The sequence below is a fragment of the Scatophagus argus genome, chromosome 19 (genome assembly GCF_020382885.2).
Source record: "Scatophagus argus isolate fScaArg1 chromosome 19, fScaArg1.pri, whole genome shotgun sequence".
NCBI classification, from domain to species: domain Eukaryota; kingdom Metazoa; phylum Chordata; class Actinopteri; family Scatophagidae; genus Scatophagus; species Scatophagus argus.
The window spans coordinates 11,821,681-11,840,951 of NC_058511.1; the positions used below are offsets into that span (position 1 = coordinate 11,821,681).

Sequence of the window (19,271 nt, forward strand, 5' to 3'; positions counted from 1 at the left end):
GTTAATTTGGAATTGACAAATCAATCTATGATTGGGAGGAGGATCTCTTTACGTTTAAAGGGTCAGAATAAGCTTTAAAGGCTAGGCTATGTAAAATAAGGAGTTTGCACATAATAACACTGGACTCTTTGATGGTGCTGAAGAATGATTTCATGTTTATACTTTAGAAATATGACGTCTTTCAAGACTGTGTTAATTCGGGGGATTTTAGAACAAAGTGGATTGATGTCAAATTGTCAATTAGCAAAAATTACAGTTGTGTGTCTTAAAGCCTCTGCAGCAAAATATGTACTGTTTTTTGTCACACAAACAACAAATAACCCTTCCTTGATACTTATATCAGATTAAAGCTTCCCAAACAGTTCAAACAGTTTAAATCAACACAGTTTAGCTAACGGGCTAGACAGGCAGCTAGCTTGTTCGGTGGGCTCTGGGTTCCTCATAAATCACAGATTAGATGGTTTATAACATTCTTTGGGGTGTTTTAGCCCACGAAGGGGGCCCTACAATTTACTGGGATTATATGGTGTGCTTTATATTCCGGTATGCACATAAAGAGCATGACTGGGGGAGAGCAGGGCAGAGCATTAGCAACATGCAGGAGCTAATCTAGAGGGAAGCAGCAAGCAATGGGGATAAGAGGCAGCGAGTTTCAAAACAAACATGGCCAAAGACCAAAAAACCTCTACTTAATCTACATTCATAGGGGTTAGATTTGGTCCAGGGGCCTGGAGATCAGCTACTGCTATGGTGTCACTGAGCAAGTCACTAATCCTGTCCTCTAGTAGCTAAAACTGCTCTTTGTCCTCCCTGGCAGACTGAAAGGGGGCTAGTGATTTAATAAACCGGCAAAGCAGAACAGAAAAGATGACTGTTTTCTGTTCTGTTTTAGTTTGCTGTAACATTCATGCCCGAAGTGTCATGCCAAAAAAGTGAGAATTTCTTCACCATCGAAGAAGGCACTATACTAAAACAGCTGCGGTGAAGCAACTGACAGTGCAGCCCATGAATCAAATCTGGAAACATGTTCCAGGTACCTTTGTTCCAGGTATTTTCTTGATTTCCTACAAAGGTGCTTGTGTTCATGGAAATGTTAGCCAGTAGAGGTGCTATCCTAATGCTGGAGTCAGTCCAGATCTTTAATTCCTTTCATTCTAATGACGCAAACTGCATTGTTTCTTGAACAAAGTGGATATTGCCTCATTCACCTCACACACAGTTTGTCTAGTTAAACGTTACCTGTCTAGATGACTCACCAATTTAAGAAACGTCATTCGGGATGTTTGCATAGTCTAATGATGTACAACTGCAAAGAACAGAGTAGAACAGATGCCGTGTTGATTCAGGTAGGGTGAGTTGATGAATAACAATCCAGTAAGCTCCGCAAGTTTCATCTTCTATCTTGACAATTGCAAAGTAAAGACTAGAGTCACCCTATTTTTGCATGGTAACCTACTAGAACACAGTGTATTATTAAATGATCTTACATTTTATTATGGCAAAACTTGAGCTACCAAATGTGTGTATTCTTGTTTTGTTTTGTTTTTGAAGGAACCCTCTGCATGAGCACCTCCTCTGTGTTGATAGCAGTCTTATTGTAATGTAATGTAATATACTGTATTGCTTAATTTACCCTGAGGTTAACGAGTATTCATAGAAATGTGTTTTGTGCAATTATGGGCAGAAATGGTCCTACCCTTATCCTTACCCTCACTTTAACTATGCCAAGCCGTTACTTAAGTCCAACTATCTCTTATGTTAACAACAGCATAACTGTTTTCAACTTAAGAACTATATCTGAAAATAACATTTTTTTTTTTTTTAAACCTAGCGTTCCAACATATGGGTTCAGGCACAGGTATTTCTGCCCATGACTGTGCAAGAAATATTTAAAAATAAAATAACATTTAAAGAAATTCATAAATCAAAAAATAAAAATCAAGCTTTTAATCTCGTTAACATGTCCATATTGTATGTTTTATGCTACAAGACATAACATGAGCAAAATATGGCTGAGCATTATGTTATTACTGTATACTGTATCAAAAAAGAAGTCTCAAAAAATGTGGATTCAGACAGCAAGGATTTCATAAGTCACATACATAAGTAGAGGCACTAACAGGAATTTTTCATTGGGTTGGCCAGATTGGGCCACTGAAAATCTTGTTGTGCCACAGCACTGGGCAAGTTGGAGGTTTCAGAACTTGACATTGTGACGGATGAGGAAAAGTGGCTCTTTTGCATTAACTATTATGAAAAACATACATGATTGATGTAAACCTGTGGTGTTGAACTATTGCTGGAGCCTACTCCATCGCTAGGGTTTCTGGTTGAGATAAAACCCACTGCTACCTGTGCACCATAACGAAGATTAGCAATACATCTGAAAATGTGAGTCAGAGTTTGCAAAAACCACTTTCTAGGGCACTACTGAATGTTGAAGATTTTTACAGCAGATTTTGCTGCAACATTTATATCGATGTGCTGCTCCATCCATTTAGGGACGCAGCGAGTACAAGCTAACACATTGGTCAACCAATTTTAGTTTATTTTTCTTGTGTTTTATCTGTTGATATGTACATGTCTTGGTTCTGTTGAAAAAAGAAAGTTATTGTAAATTTATTGTAAATTTTACTTTACTTTTACTGTCCGATATAAGCTGCTGGATTGTTGGCTATTGTCATTACGACAATTCTAACAACTTCCCAATATGTCATGATAAAAACTGTCCTCTAAAGCTGCTTGTATAACACGTAGGAGATGTTTTCCTTCTGAGCTTTCTGCCAGTAAGCCATTTGTCCAACTGATGAGCAGAGTTGAAGGTTCCAGCTGCAGGTGAATGGAAGTGATCACTATTTATTCATAGATTCGCGAATACTGTAGCATTACATCTAAGCCATTTTAAAGCGCGGGGGTCTTTCTTCATGGCAGAAGCTTCTAATATGTAATTTTGATAAACAGAAATTAGTTTTTATTGATTTAATCAATGCCAGCAGAGTAACTTTAAATTTGTTCTCATGCATGTTTTCTTTGTTAAGGGTTGTTAACCATAACCCAAAACATCACCACAAAAACCTGACAAATTAAACTGCTTCTGTTGCTACTGACTACTTAGCTCCCCTTTTCCCTCAAAGATTATTTTACTATTGCTACATAACTTTTGGCAAATGAAAAATGTTATCGTCACTAGAGATCACAACAATTCTCAGAAACTGTTGTTGTTTCCTCCAGCTCTTGGAGGTTGTCTACAGTCAGACTTAACAGATGAAATTATTGCAAACTGCTTCAAAGTGCCATTTTATTCATGAGGCTCAATATCTGTCTGTCTGTCATGAAAAGCGTGCAGGAATTTCTTACTTCTCTCATCTATTTCCTTTCGGATTACATTCTGCAAATTCTTAGTAGATGTGTGAGGATCAGCTTGCCGCACAAAAACATGAAAACTCATGTTGCCTAATGAAATCTTTTGAAAACACAGCATTCACAACACAGCAACCTTTTACTTATTTTATATAAAAACAATATAATTTGAAAATAAATATGCTTTACTGTTTTACATAGACACAGAAAACATGTTAATAGTGAAGAAGAGACAACGACAACTAATAATGAGGGCTCTAAGACTGATGGCAGAAAGGATGCAGATTGTTATCCAAATTTAAAACCGCTGGTTGTGTTGTGGTAATGTATGCTGAGCTGCTAGCAGTAGTTTATTTGTTTTTGCATCTTGCAGGACGGACAAAACACAGGTCCGCTACTTGCTTAAATACTTAAATACAACTTACTAACATCTACAAACAAATATGCGCATCGGCAATGCACATGAACTCACACTCACACACACATATACACATACACAAACACACACGTTAAAATTCTACACACCCTTAGATAAGAGGGGTTGAACAATCCAGAGGAGATGTCATCAGCACATCAGTACAAATGATCCATTCAGGGAATGTTAACAAATATTTTTTTTTTGTTGTTTTTTTGTTTTTTGTTGTTTTTTTCTGTTTGTGTCAGAAAAGCACAGAGAATCTCCATGCTGAGAGTAGCCATCAGTGACCTTACACATGGGGGGGTAGGACAGCTACAGGTACATAACACTGCATATATAAATAGACCAAATTAAATATGGGTAGAGGACTGAATACTGAAAAATACTCTATAACATTATAAATTATCTAGAATGGACTATGGCATAAAGGCATATGAAGTATGTACAATTTCAGAGAAGAAGATATGTAATCAGTGAATTCTGTATTGAGCTCAACATCTAACAAAACTACTTTGACAATCCCCTCTCCTGAAAAAAATAATTTAAAAAGCACTCAGATTTGTCAGTACATTTTGTGAGGCACAGTATTTCAAATGGAATCAAACTACAGTATAGGATGTTTTCAGTGGTTTTCATGTAGGGCATAGCAAAACATTAGATGCTACAGTATATTGATAACCAGTATCCCTTTAAAAGTATATGGCACTCCAGAGTCTCTTCTCTTGCAAGCTGATCGCATTATTGACATTGTGAAAGTCCACGTCAGTTCTGCACTGTCCTCATAGGAAAAGAAGCAATATCATGTGGCGACAGATTCAAGATTTCCATCAGCTGTCCCATTTGTCCCACTCTTATACTCCGAAAGCAAAAGCAGGCACTGACCTACGAAAATCCATCCGTCATATTTTAAATGAGAGCGCTCCCATGTCCTCTTCGGCCTCACCCGCTGTTTTAGCAGTTAAATATATCTTAGATTGAGAGGTTTTGCAATTTATGATTGACACACAACCACAGTAGACTCATATCCAGTGAAGTAATTGCATACAAGGAATTGACAACAAGACTACACCTGCATCACAAGGCTGTTAGAAATGCAAAACCACATGGCGGCTATTTGCTTTTTTGTCAAATGATGGGTTTAGTTATTGGTTTCCTTAGCAGCATAACAATTCTGTACTCTTTTTTTCTTTTATCATGGTCTATATACACACAGATATACAGTGGGAGGAAACTTCAGTCCTGTCTCTCTTTTTGTTCTCTCTTAGTCAGTCCACGGGGAATGCTTTCCACAGAAAAGAAGAGCTTACGGTTCAAAGGTCAAAGTGCTGTGCTGTGAAATATCTCTAGAATATTCCTTCATCTTGTACATCTGGTGTTCCCACCTCTCTCATCTTCTTGGCTTGTCACATCTAAACAAGAGGAAAAGAATAAATAGATAAGAAGTAAGAGCAAGGAACATTGCTACAAAGGGGGTAAATAAGCTGTAGAGTGCTTTTAGCTCAGTAGTATTTTCTTTTAGTTGTCTGTCTCTGCAAAATTGCTCTCCTTTTAGCTCTGTTTTTGTCTCCACCAGCTCCTGAGGGAAACATCAGCTATTTAACCATTAAATGCATTTAACCATTAAATGCTCCACTGTGTTCACCAACCCGTTGCTAACTTAGCAGTGCTGAAGGGCGCTGGGCAGGTAGTGTGCAAAAGATTTTTCAGAGCTTTTTGATGGGACAGTGATGTCTGTGTTACTAACCAAAAAAGTACATTTGTGGGCCATTATTGAGTTGGGCAATTATTCTCTGTGATTGTCACTATGACCTGTTCCACTTACGCTCTCTTAAATGACGGTACTTACTTGCAGGTCCTCTCGTTGAGCTCTAGCTGACGCTCTTTACAGTATTCGTCTGTGTGTTTGCAGGAGCACCGGCAAGTTGCAGGATCCTGCACGAACAAACGTTTTCTCCTCTCTGAGCAGTGATCACAACATGGCTCACAAACGCTGGACAGAGAAAGACAGACAGAGGTGGGGAGGAAGAGGGAGAGAGGCAGATTATCACAGTGTACAATTACTACCCATAAGAAAGGCTGCCCTTAGGTCAGCTCTTTCATATGCTCTTGTTTGCTCTTCCAAGCCACATCGCGAAAAGTTGTACAGCATGTGACAGTCGGGTAGTGTTGCACACCGGTTCCCACACAGCAGGCAAAAATCCAAGCAGTAAAATTACCCTCCCCCACACCCCCCAAACCCTCCTTCATCGATTGGACCACTCACAAATGCCTTGTTTGTATTAGACATGCATTGAGCAAACCTCTGGTTCATGCAACACAAAACGGCACATCGGCTTTGAATTGCTGGTCATTGACAACACACCTCTTGCTCTCAGCCTTACAATGGTCAAATGTTACAAATAGTCAGCTTTTGACAAAGAAGACTCGAGGGTCTGCTTGGTGCACTGTTAAGAAAGATTTCATTTTATTGAGTGAAAACTGAAGAATTTCCGACAGAGAGGCATTAGATTCAGAACAGAAGCTGAAAGTGGTTTGAATGACATTTCTTAGCAGGGAGGAGAAAATGGACATGGACGATGGCTCAGGTAGTCCATTGACATCTCAATATACAAATTACAAACGAACACAAAGACATTATGAGCACTGAAGAAACATGAGATCATCTTTATATTATTTTGGAATAAAATATGGGCGCTTTTGAATAGTTTCAGAGACAAAAGCAGGCAAAGAAAGACACAAAACACCACTTGCTAAACAATTTGCTGGTTAACAATACCCCCTTGCAAAGAAAGAAAAAAAGGCAGTAGATAGCCATCACTCATATCTTTACATTACATAAAAAGTACCAGCATAATGCACGAGATAGCACAACCTGTTTGTAAAGATGAAAAGAACAAAGAGTGGAAAGGAGACGGGTGTGAGACACAGCAAAGCAGCACAGACTCAACACTGAACACAGGACTATGATTACAATCCTGGTGATTCCAACACAGATACGAGAACAGCATGAGCCAGTCTGCACGGCCATGCTGGTGGAGCTGTGATCTGTTTCAGTAGAAGCTTCAAGTTACAGCTAACAGCCAATCTGTTTATTCCAGCTTCTTTAAACATGTCCATTATCAGTTATAAATCTCCCTATCTACAAGATGTTAGGGGCAACTTGTACCTCATATTTCTACTGTTTTTCATGGTATGCTGCTGTATCTCATCCCAACCATCGACCTGCTCTCATCCATAGAGAGAGAAATTCTTGCAAACAGGGAGCTGGTAAGGTTGGAGTAAGATTAGATGGGTATTTTGACAGGCGGAGGTGGATTATGGTTCATATTTTATGAGATGGGATATGGCTAGTAAGTCTGCTGTACTTCCCTAGTCATCGTTGTCATGTAAAGTTTTGCTAAAGCTACATTAGCAAACAAGGTAGCTTAGACACTGCTATTTTGAGAGTGCAGAACATGACTGACAAGACGTGGTTAGGACAGTACACGGAAGCAGCATGCTTATCGCTGTGGCTAATGGGCAAATTAAATGGGGCAAATGAGCTCCTCCCAAATGAGCTTAATTATGAGAAGCGCAACACTCAGGTGCAGGTAGGTGGAGAAGGCGGAGCTGACATACGCATCGTGAATTGTTTTGTCACGGTTTTTCTTTCGTTTTCTCTTTTGGCCTTTACTCTTGCCTTTCCGGGATTTTCTGCAAGAGAAAGAGGACAACAACGCAGAGAGAGATGCCTGAGAGACTGTGGTGTTAACTGATGTGTTTAGAAAATCATAAACTGGTCAAAAGCAACACTGCTTGATAGCAATCCTTTTAATTTGTCTTAATCGAACAGCCGAACAATCATTCTGAACACCTCATTCTTTAATTTGGTTTTTGTTAGTGATAACTTGTATTGTGAGAAAGGCATGAGGGAGGGTTCACATGAGTATTGTGTAATATGTCTAAAATGGACTATTTCCCATGTTTTTCACTGTGGGAGAAAAATACAACCACTTGACATTTTGTTGAACTGCTGAAATTAACTTTTTTTAGAGAAACCAAAGAAAATGTGTCCTGATTTGTAAAGGCTTAAAACACACACGCTCAGTAATGCAGCTAATTTTAGGTGGTTTCCACACATCCTGTAGTCTGAGAATGAGACGAATATCAAATGTTCCATGTAAAATCCTGTTTTATTGTCCAACTTAGGATTAAAAAAAGAATAGTACAATGACTTTGGAGACTGGAAGCGATTAATAGCTGGAGTTTTGGCTTGGTCGGCTGTTCTGAAATTTCCCAGATGGGCTGAGCACAATGAACTCAGACATTACCAAAACTGCATCTTTCAAGCTATCTGGGTCAACTCTTTATAGCTGATTCAACTTATTTCAGACCACAGCACAATGAGAACAAACTTATAAAGCACACACCTGCAGTTTAACAGGTGCAGGCTGGATAAAATAACGGGGTGCACGTTCAAATACAAGCTGGGTCGCACATGTTTTTGCAGTTTAAGGCGTACACAACTGCACAGAATACTTTAGGATACTCAAATAGAAACGTAATAGAAACGTGTTGATTTTTTTTAAAGCAAAGAATACTTTAGGATACTCAAATAGAAACGTAATAGAAACGTGTTGATTTTTTTTAAAGCAAAGAAAGAATTTTTTTTCTCACCCTGTTTAGATTCTGGCCCGCGCTAGGATGAGTTCAGTAATTACTATATGTGCATGACACATATGAAGGTAAGGGATAACATTTGTGACCTCAGCACTCCATATGTTAATGTGTATTTCGATCACATTGCATTTCCTTTGCAACATCAAAACAGACATTCTTTTACCTTTTATCCAGCAACAAGTTGCATCTTAAAAGTTCTTTTAAGTTCTTATCAATGTTTGTTTTCAGATCAGAATGCAGAGGTGTGAACTCGACTTAGCTTGACATGAATTTTAACATCAATGACTTGAGACTTCATTTGTAGCTCAGCCTTTTGACTTGAAAATAATTAAAGGTTTAAAAGTAGATTATAAAAGATGTTATTTAGAAAGTGTGCCACAAGCCATTTATTTACCATAATTTTCTAAATTCACTAACTTTAGCGCCAAGGGTCCAAAATGAACACTGTTAGATTTTCTGTTTGCTAGTTGAAAATATCTACTGCATTTTTCGTTCAATTATGGGCCTGCTGCCTCTGTCCTCTGCTGTCTGTTTGTGTCAGGGACAGAGACATCCCAGTGCATTCACATACACCTCATAAACTCCACCACATCTACAAAAAACATAGACAATTGCAGACAGCTATGCAACAACTTACAACTTCATTCGACATTTGAATGTGGGCAACGAGTAAGTCAAGACTCTGTTGTGGGCGCTGCTTCTGAAGAAGCTTGTACTATGACTTATTTAGGACTCGAAGCTCAAAGTTTAGGACTTGGGACTTGAGTTGAGACTTGAGTGCAAAGACTTGAGACGATGACTTGGCCACACCTCTGTCAGAATGATATAATGATATTGTTCTGTGGAAAAATTATGAACAGTTACTCAGTATTGCCACAAACTGTGCTGCAATATTGATATCTGGTCTTTTTCTTTGTTCTGGTCTACATTATGTCTGCTGTGCAGGCTGTGAAAGCACCCAGCTCAGTCTGTGGAAACACTGCATTTAAAAGTTGTATTTTCCCTGAGAAACTAGAACCTGCTACTGGATAACAAGTAAAGTCTAAAGCTATATGAAAGCTCAGTGAGCTGTAATTTGCCATGGTGGTCATTTGAGCTAAATGAAAACATCAGCATATACTAACATGGTCACAGCGACAATGCTAGCATGTTGATGTTTTGTAAACTGTATGGTATACAGCTTACCATGTTCGCCATCTTAATTTAGCGCGTTAGCATGCTAACATTTGCAAATTAGCATTAAGCACCAAGTACAGCAGAGACTGATGGGAGATTGGTCATTAGTTTTGCAGGTATTTAGCCATAAAGCAAAGACAATTTGTCCTTATCATTGAGGTCCATGTTGGGACTGAATGACACATATGACACCATTCAATAAAAATATTCAAGGAACAGGATGAAGCTGATGTGTTTCAAATGTAATTTCCTCTTTCGTTTGTTCAAACATCAGGTCTAGCAGCTCTGTGCACTATGACAGTTAACAAGTTTACCACCTCAGCAGGAGAACTCATCCTAACAGATCTCCAGTGACCCGACACTACTGAAAGGTCAGCAGCCATCGTCAAAACTAACACGAGAGTATGAAAGCATGAGAAACAGGAGTTGAACGACCATAAGACCATCACTTTGTAGACGTAAGCCACCAAAGCTAAATGAAATAAACAGTTAAGACGAGGTCGGAGGAGGTCTGACCTTGAGGAGGTCTCAAAACAAGGCCTTATCTATATGACAGACGACCTGACATAAAACAAAATATAACCAACAACCACCCTGCAGTGGAAAAATATTCATGACTGTTCGCCAAAGGAGGATTAAAGACTTTTAACGACCCTTAACACACTGCCTTCTGCTGCATAGGAATCACACTTAAGCAAGAACCATAAACACAAAAGTTTAACGGGTCTTCAAAAACACTGTTATCTATATCAGAGCAGCCAGTAACAGGAGTTAAGTGGGATGTAAACAGTAAAGAAGAGAGAAGAGGAATGTAAAGATGAGATAGAAAAGGGATGAAAGGTGTAAAGGACAGGTATACAGAGGTCAATGAACTCATCAAGTGTCATTCATTCACCCGAATGGATTAAGCTGGTTTTCCCCCTGTTTATCACTTGAGAGCTACATGTAAATCTCAAGTAGTAGCTTGTCTGCAGGGGTTTTCATGAAATATTATCATTGTGGGGCATTTTATGTGTGTTTGAGTGTGACAGAAAATGCTGAGACAGATTTAAGGGAGTGAGAGACGGTTCAGTTAAGTTAGAAAGAGCATGTAGGATAATGTCAGAAAGCCTGAGAGATGCAGATGACTGAGAGTGAGAGTTTGGTAAGAAAAACAGGAAAAAGATCAAATCTCAAGTCCTCATTGTTTCCCCTGAAAAACCCAATCTCCATGCAGAAAGAGTTCTGTACTCACTTTTCTCTCTGTTCTTTCACTTCCTTCTTTAACCTGAAAGGCAGGAACAAAACCACATGGCATTAGATCACAGCATGCTGTTGTTTCCCAGTAAACAGATACATATCAAGATCATCAGAGACCAGAGGCTCATTATCAGCATGTATGGGCTCCCATCAGTCTTTCCAAATCATGTTACATCATCGTCCGTTACCAGAAACTGTGATAAAAATGGCTTTCACTTTCAAATGCATGGCTTAGCAAATGAACCAGATTTGTTGGGAAATTATGCACTGTGCACACAACAATACACAGGCACACAAAGGGGTGTGTTCACTGATGGACACACACACACACACTACAATAGCAGGTTGCCAGATTTACTTCACTTCTCGTCCATGTGACGTCTCTTGTCGATAACACCATGTGGAGCAATAAATTTGCTGGCAACGATTATCCAGAAGAGTTAGGAAACTGTGTTTCATTCAGAAAGGTCATTGACACAGTCCCAGGTTTCTATTTGAGAGACTGGAACAAAATCTACAGAAGATGCTGAATAAAGCAAAAAGGTATATTATTATTATATATACAGATTATCTGAAGATGACAGAGATCTATAAGTTGCATGTACTTCTGTAGATCTCCTGCCCTGAAGTCTGTTTAGGTGTATGAAGAGGTGAAAGAAGGAGTAACATGCTTAATTTAATAAAAGTTTAATACCACAGTGGAAATCTGCTAATCTGCAAGCAACCGTGTGGAATTCATATTTGGACTTTCAATAGACATTTTTTGCCTTAAGGTATAATTATGAGGTAAGTTTTAATTTCACCATGTAATGCACATGTAATGGATATACAATAATGACAGACTGCTTCCTTCACTTTCACTATGCAATTGTGTCTGCCACCCAGGAAAATGAAGTCTGACTGACAATCCAGTCAGACTAACTGCCTGGCATCATTTCTGTCTGGTTTTGTGAAACCATTATAGACTGAATGAATGAATGGACTCATGCTTTTGTCCTGTGCTGCTGATAGTTGCTACTGTGAGGAAAACGGAAAGCAATCTGTTTGTCTGTGTGACAGTGGTGCCAACAATAATACCACTTGGAATCACTGAGGAGGAAAGTTGTTTGTTTCTGCTTTAAAGCAAAACTAGAGCAGTTTTACAAACAAAATGTACTCAAGCTTCCAAAGTAAAAGTTCTAAACAGGCAGAATGGCTCTAGGCAAAAATTATAAAGCATGAGGTCAGCCTCACTGTAGTGTTCCTCTCCTGAAGCTCTATAAGAGCTGTATTAAATGTAATGCTCATTGAGGTCAGAGTATAAAATGAAAAGTGCCTCAAAATTAATGTCATTAATGTATTTATGTACTTTAGTTTTCCTGACTGTTTAGAAACATCTAACATTCACAGTGACTTGAGAATCTGTTAATAGCACTTAATGTCTATAAACTTTAAAAGAGAAATGCTAAATAGATTGAGCCTCTAAAATTTTCTAAAGCTACACTAAAAGTTTATAGCTATATAAAAATGGTTTTACAGTGATGTATTGTGTCGTTACAGACAGCAGTAAGTTCAGAGTGATATTTCTTTATCACAAGGGTCTCTGCAGCTTGACAGATGCAACCTCAGTCACACCAGACGAGACAAAAATACAGCATGTCAGATTTAATGGCTTAGAAAAAAAGCCATTAAGTGACAGCAAAGCTTGGTCCTCAGCCAGTAGTTCTCTTTACAATGTTTGTTTGCTTTTTAGATTTCCCGTGAATGTGGGAGGATGATGCATGTCCCTTCTGTTTTGCTGTGTCACAGTTTAATAATTCATGTCACACAGCTCAAATCTCAGCCACCATAGTGATCTGATTCTGAAAAAACACCAGGAAAGGACGCGTCTCACCACTGCAGCTTCCAACAGCAATGAGCAAGAGCAATGAAACGTGACTTATTTGGTTATGATCAAGATGATATGAAAGTGAAATGTTTCGTTTTGTTTCACTTCTGGGAATCATCAAAATTTTGTCAGGTCAGTCAAGCTTGAATGGCAGCTCAACAGCATGTCACTGACTAACCACACACGTGATCCTAACACTTATCTCTGGCTTCACAACAGGCTCTAACAGATTATATTAGCTGCGTATCGAAACGAAAGAGAGAACAAAAAACAATAATTCATAAAACGTATAGATCAGATTAAATCATTCTGCCTCACGTCTTACCAGAATAAGTCCCCTTAATGAGGACATGGATCAATAAGTTATCACACCTATGTAGTTCCAGCAATGACTTCTATATGCCACAGCAGGAAAACAAAGGATTAGATAGCACTGTACTCTCACGAATGCATCTCCTTTGTTTGAGCAATGTGATGGAATGAGGATAAACTGAAGCAGTATGGAGGACATCTTCTGCTTAAACATTCTCAGGTTTTTTCAAGATCAGTGAAGCGAAAGATGCATTGATAATGTGAGAATCTACCTGACAGGCACCTGTTAAATGTATCAGAAAACAATAACTTTACATATTTGGTTGAACTCTACCCTCTTACACAAATGCACAGTTGTTGTTAGTATTTCATTGACACTGTGTGTGTGTCGCAGTGTGTGCCGAAGATTTCTTACCTACACTCGCATGCGCTGTGTTCTGTAAAACTCATGAAAATATCATTTTGTTGCCTTTGGGGTTTTATTCTTTTAATCTGTAAAAAAAAGAAGAAATGAAAAACGACAGATGAGAGTTAATCGTATGTTGATCTATAGTACTCTTTAACTCCTTGTTCTCAGTGTTGCAATAAAGACAAGCAAAGGTAGATGGCCGAGGATCAGCAGCCCAGGAGATCTAGATGAACAAGTTGCATGCAAAATGACTTGCTAAAACTGCAGCAGATGAGACATCAGCTGTGCTGTAAGGAGACTGTAAGGTTCCTCATATTAATATGTAAGACAAACATAAGTTCTATATTTGTATCATATTTTCCAAATCATTTTCCACTGTTTGAGCTTCGACTGGTGCTCTTTCATTGCTCATCTTTTTATTTGACTGGAAAATTAGCATTACAAACTGTTCATCTCAATTCCTGCCCAGTTCTTACTATTTGCACAAACAGTAGTGGATGGAAACATGTATTCTTCTTCCAGTTTTCTAGAAATTCACGTTTAGACAAACCATGAATGAGACATGACAGGAAAAAAAAAAAAAAAAAACTTCTTCAGTCCTTTCTAGAAATAAGAGTTTTTTCACCTCTCGGCTATTAAGAGGACAGATTGCCTTGAAGTAGTAATGAAGTAATGAAAATTTAAAAAGCTGCAAGTATAGAGCTGATTTTTGCCAAAATGTCAGGGCAGGGGAATTAATGCAACCAGAAGAACACTTGGATTGTTCAGGGCCAATCACAAGAGCATATGTGCCCTTCTGTTGTGACATTTCGGCAAAAATAAAGTATGGCTCAGACACAAACACAGACATAAATAACACGGCTGACCTCCATTGTAATGTTATAGCTGGATGTGGGCATGCACTGCAGCATCTCATCATTGCAGCAGCCAGCACAGCGCGTCAGCACCACGCAGGACGGGATGAAGATGTGCTCCACCTCGTCCGGATACTCCTGCAGAATCTCCACCAGCAGCTCCCGAGGCTGACACAAACTCTTGTTATACACCTCCATTAAAGGGATCACTGGGAGACAAGAGACACAGTGTACAGAGGTTATGAAATGGCAGCAGAGCTCTAGTATAAACCACTGACTCTTGAATAAAATACTCCTGTAACAATAACACACACCTAAAAGGAGATGGGAATTGAAAAAAAAGCTGGCAGGCTCACAAGGGAGTCACGGTGATAGAGATGAAACACACGTACATGCATACACATGTTTAACTTTGTATTCTTCCACTGGGAAGTACTTGGTTCATACAAGTAAATGGACTTCATGCTACTTAGACATCCACTCGTGCAATTTCAATCTATATATTTATCTTGTTCTTATAAGATAATTCCTGAGCTTGAGGGTCACCCCACTGTGATTCAGTTCACCTATAGCTGTATAATAATAGCTGTTTTTTCACCTTAAGTCTACTTCCCCCCTCTCTCTGTCTTTGCGGGAGTTCTGCTCTTGAGAAAGATATTAGCACAGAGACAGGCAACACCTCCAAAATATCACTCAGAGCCTAAAACAACCCCAGGCTGACAGCCCTCTGGGAAGCCAAACCAAATATACAGGGCCTGAACAATATCATGAAGTTCAGCTTCTTGATTGTCCAAATTAGATTGGCCAATGCTGGGATTGTGCAAAATGAAATTGTGGGCCAAGAGGGTGAAATTCCATTCTATAAATGAGCCTGGTCACCATAACATTTCCCCAGTTTAACCTCAGACAAGCAGGAATGTAGTGCAGAATGGAAACATCCAAGTGTTGCGATTTAGGGGTGAAATGCTCTTATTTCCTGAAAGGCAGAATTGGGGGGGGGGGGGGGGGGGGGGGCACTCCAAGACAGGGTCAAACTAGGCAGTTGTCCACCAGGAGGCGATAATTGCCCTTTCAAGTCAAACCAGCCCTTTCCTATTTGGCTGTGTGCCAGCTAGGGAGCCCTTTGCAGACTGTATTCCCACGGTGCCCTGTGGGACACCTACCGTCATGTGGACCTCTCTCTGTTTCCTTCGGTATGTGGGCACTCTGTAAGGAGAAAAAAGCAAGCTGTTAGTTACAGAAGGTTGTGCAAGAGCTCAGAACTGCCAGTGCGTTTTACTTATCCAGAGTTGCGCAAAAAATATATTTACATTTTGACATTTCTCTTGGCCACTGGCAGAATATGAAAACCACATTATGTATCTAATCTTCAGCTAGCCTATACTCAATATAAGGGGCAAGGCAGAGTCAAGTGTTCATACTGTGTCTTCTATGAAAACTGAAAAAAAAATTACAAAAATAAAGTTTTTAAGACCATGATTTTTATCCAACACATCTGGGAGTATGTTCATGAATGTCAAATCTTGAAGTAAAAATAGCTGAGCCAAGTTATGAATATATGGCTCAATCTTAAAATTACTTCATTAGATTATTAGATTACTGTCATACAGTCTACTGGGCAAAAGGCCTTATATAGCCAGACATTTAACCTGAGGTACTATGTGCCAGACAAGCTAGTTTAAATTCTACCACAACTGCTACGTGACAAAACTTTAACTGTTGAATTACTGGTTGCGTTTCAGTTACCAAATCTTTGATGTATGCCTCCATCGCCTCTTGGCAACGCGGATTAATAACAGTTGCCATTAAAACCGGTAAGAATTTCAGCCTGCTACTTTCGCTCACAGGGGGTAGCTGTCACCACACCAGTCCGACCACAAAAGATTTTGGCAACTTTCCATCCGTGCGTGCGTTACGCACAGCTTTATCTTGACTCACGCACACACACAATCGTGCGCCCGCTTCTTTCTTGCTCTCTCCCTCTCCCTCTCCCTCTCCCTCTCTCCCTTCTCGCATAAAAGCGCGCGCATCTCGCGCAATATCTCGCCAATATTGCGTGAGACCTGCTCCTGTAGCGCCGGCTTGTATTCAGTCGGAAACTTTTTTTCCATTCCTTAATGAAAAGTGGAAAAAGGGCCTGGTCGTATGTGTGCCACAGTCTCCACCCCCTTCTGGTGGCGTGAGAGGGTCCAACCTTGTGGGCTGAGGGACCCCAGCCCTCCAAAACACGATATACTTTATTATTAATGGATGGGTGTCAGGCTGTGAACACCGGCCCCTAAACCGAGTGATGATAAGTCGACTGATTATTACCACTTGAGACAGCATCCTGATACTATTCAGCGCTGACTGGCTGGCTTAGATGTCATTAAATGAACTAGTTCGTTAATCAACACTTTATTTGACTCTGAAGAGGGAATATTTCATGAACTTAGGCGTAAGATGCTGGAGAATGAGAGCTATTTTGCAACCTAAAACACCCTTGCTTTCTTTGAGGTGGCAAACTCCTATTAGAAATAATCCTTCAAAGTCCAGTCATGTTGCTGGAAAATATGCTGCCTCCTAGTGAAGTGGTATTTTTTCACCTTGAAACCTTTGCTCAAAGCCTCTGTGGGCACACTGCGCTTGATTAATGATTATATGGAAAACGATTTGCAATGCAACGTCAAGCAGCCATTAAAATTCTCGAGTCAGCCTGATTAATCTGAGTAGTCACGCTTGTTTTGTTCTGAAAGCGAGTGTTAAATTTCACTTTGGAAAGTAGCATTTCTTCTCACTGAAGCAGACTAACCATGAGAGCAGTCTCAGTGCCAGGAGTGAACCTGCGCACATGTCCTAATTCAGAATAGAGCCACTGTGCCTTTAAAGCGTAATAATATCTCCAAGGTGGTTTTAGAGCAGGCCTGCAATCACCCAGCGTCAAACTTCACAACATTATTTAAAAATCATCACATATGCCGCATTTGTAACACAACAGCGCACCACCCACGAGAGTGTGGGTTACGTTTATACAGTTTGGGCACTGCGTAATGACTGTTTAAATCTCCCCAAAGCCACTAAACATTTCAGCTTGTTTAAACATGAGCGATGACCTAGCCAGAGGAAAGACAAGGACGAGCTACACATTAATGACCAGTGGCTATTTCGCAAATAGAGGTCGACTTTTTTTTTTCAGTTTACGCTCAGCAGCTCACCTTGACAGCTGACAGCGTCAAAAATAATAGTGTCAAACTGTCAATAACGTTCATGGTGTTGGAAATCCAATCCAAAGGCAGGCGACGCTTTAAAATCCAAGAGGCCAATGAGGCGATTTCTTCTAAAACAATAAGTACAAAAACACAAGTGAACCGGCTAAAACTTCTCTACAAAAGGGGCAGGGGGTTGTAATGACAAATCCATGTTGGTCCGGGGTAGGAGCATACAATCCTTTGCGCAGAACCTCTTCCTTCTCAACTGTTGCCAATGATTTTCAAGATATCCAGAAAAACGAGAATCCAAGACGCATAACTTGTCACATTGTTCCGCAGCAGACCATTATTTTCTTGCAAGGGAATAGCAATCCACATTACAAAAATAATCCCATGCTTGTTGCGCCAGCAGTCTCCAAGAAGCTGTCCATTTGAAACTTGTACTCTACTCCTGTGTGCAACTTGAACCCACGGACCAAGATGAGGTTCAGTGAAAAGAAACCTCGCTGAGAGATACTCGCCCCAAAACTTTGTCTTTGTGCTCTGGGTTTCTATTCCTCTGTCACTGCGCCTTCTCTCCTTAGGACAGAACCGTCCACCTCTCTCTCGGTCTCTCCATAGTGTGGTTGTGTAGTGTGGCGACTACAGTCCGCGGACGTGGATGATTGGTGGATCATTAAAACAAGGTAGGTGTGTCCTGTATGGGCTGATATATAGGCTACAGCACCGCGAGCGCTCTGAGGTCTTTTTCAAAAGTTTTAAACGGTGAACGACGACTCATGTGACCACATCAGCAGCAAGCTACTAAAAACGCAGAGCTGAGTTCAGACGTGCTGGTCTATTTTTATTTCTTCATTTGAGAAAAAAAAAAGAAAGAAATGAGGGCATCCTGATATTGTGGTTGTGATATTTTATACTTGAGTCACCGGTTGAAATATCATCCACTGCTGCCATGCTTTTAATGCACTTCATCATTTCCACACGTCGTGGACCGGCTGCAGCTTTTTGCGCAGCTTTAAGATCCTTATCAAAGACACACAATCTAATGATAGCCTATTATGGATTGTTATCGGTGTGCTTTACACGCAGACCTCGTCCCAATTTAAGAAGTTCACTCTTTGAGAGGAAATGGACACATTTTAATCCTGTCGACACTATGACCTTGGATGCTCCCCTTTTGCGAATCTTACCTAAAATATTAATTTCCTTAGCCATAAATGCTATAAATTATTATACAAATGGTCAAACGTGTATTTGGCTAAGGTAAGGTGAGTGCCACACCTTTTCCTTTCCAGGGACTTTGATGATATTATAGGTGAAATATTTTCCAGTCTTGTGGCTACTCGGGTTTGTAGGAGAGCTTATGTGCCGGGACACGTAGTCGGTACGTATGAGTTTTAGTGTGCGTTAGTGTGCGTGCGCGGGGAAACGCTGCCGTGTGTGACGGCATGAGTTGTCACTGCATCACGCTAGACCGATCTGACCGGCAGTGCGGTCTGGCACGCACACACTAACGGAAAGTAGGAATATGCTCGTCGTGACTTCCTCCCCGTCACCTCCCTGACGTTGAATGGGTTTTCTGTGTGATGTCCCGGTCAGGTGGTCGAGGCGGACCGCTGGTCACGCTCTTTTTTTTTTTTTTTTCTGCAGGCAGCAGCTGAGACATCACAGCGAGGAAGAGGAGGGAATAAGGAGCAGAATGGACTTTTGGAAGAGAGTCTATAAGCGGTTCATAAAGGAAGTGACAAGTCGATCCTCAATGAAAGAACTTCGCACAGCTCCTTTATCG

General features: G+C 40.1%; 1 protein-coding gene across 4 annotated transcripts; it reads right to left on the reverse strand.

The window, feature by feature from the left end:
- Positions 1-3,493: 3,493 nt before the first annotated feature.
- On the reverse strand, positions 3,494-18,112 carry vegfab (vascular endothelial growth factor Ab). Of its 4 annotated transcripts, none has more exons than XM_046372603.1 (8): positions 17,489-18,112; positions 15,458-15,500; positions 14,307-14,503; positions 13,447-13,523; positions 10,848-10,880; positions 7,397-7,471; positions 5,625-5,768; positions 3,494-5,187 (listed from the first exon to the last, which is right to left on the reverse strand). In XM_046372603.1, the coding sequence occupies exons 1-8, from the start codon at positions 17,540-17,542 to the stop codon at positions 5,166-5,168; spliced, it is 645 nt and encodes a 214-aa protein (XP_046228559.1). In that variant the 5' UTR covers positions 17,543-18,112; the 3' UTR covers positions 3,494-5,165. The 4 variants fall into 4 exon arrangements, with proteins under 4 accessions (XP_046228559.1, XP_046228558.1, XP_046228561.1 ...); XM_046372602.1 differs by lacking the exon at positions 17,489-18,112 and adding an exon at positions 16,041-17,482; XM_046372605.1 differs by lacking the exon at positions 7,397-7,471 and having other exon boundaries at positions 17,489-18,108.
- Positions 18,113-19,271: the final 1,159 nt, after the last annotated feature.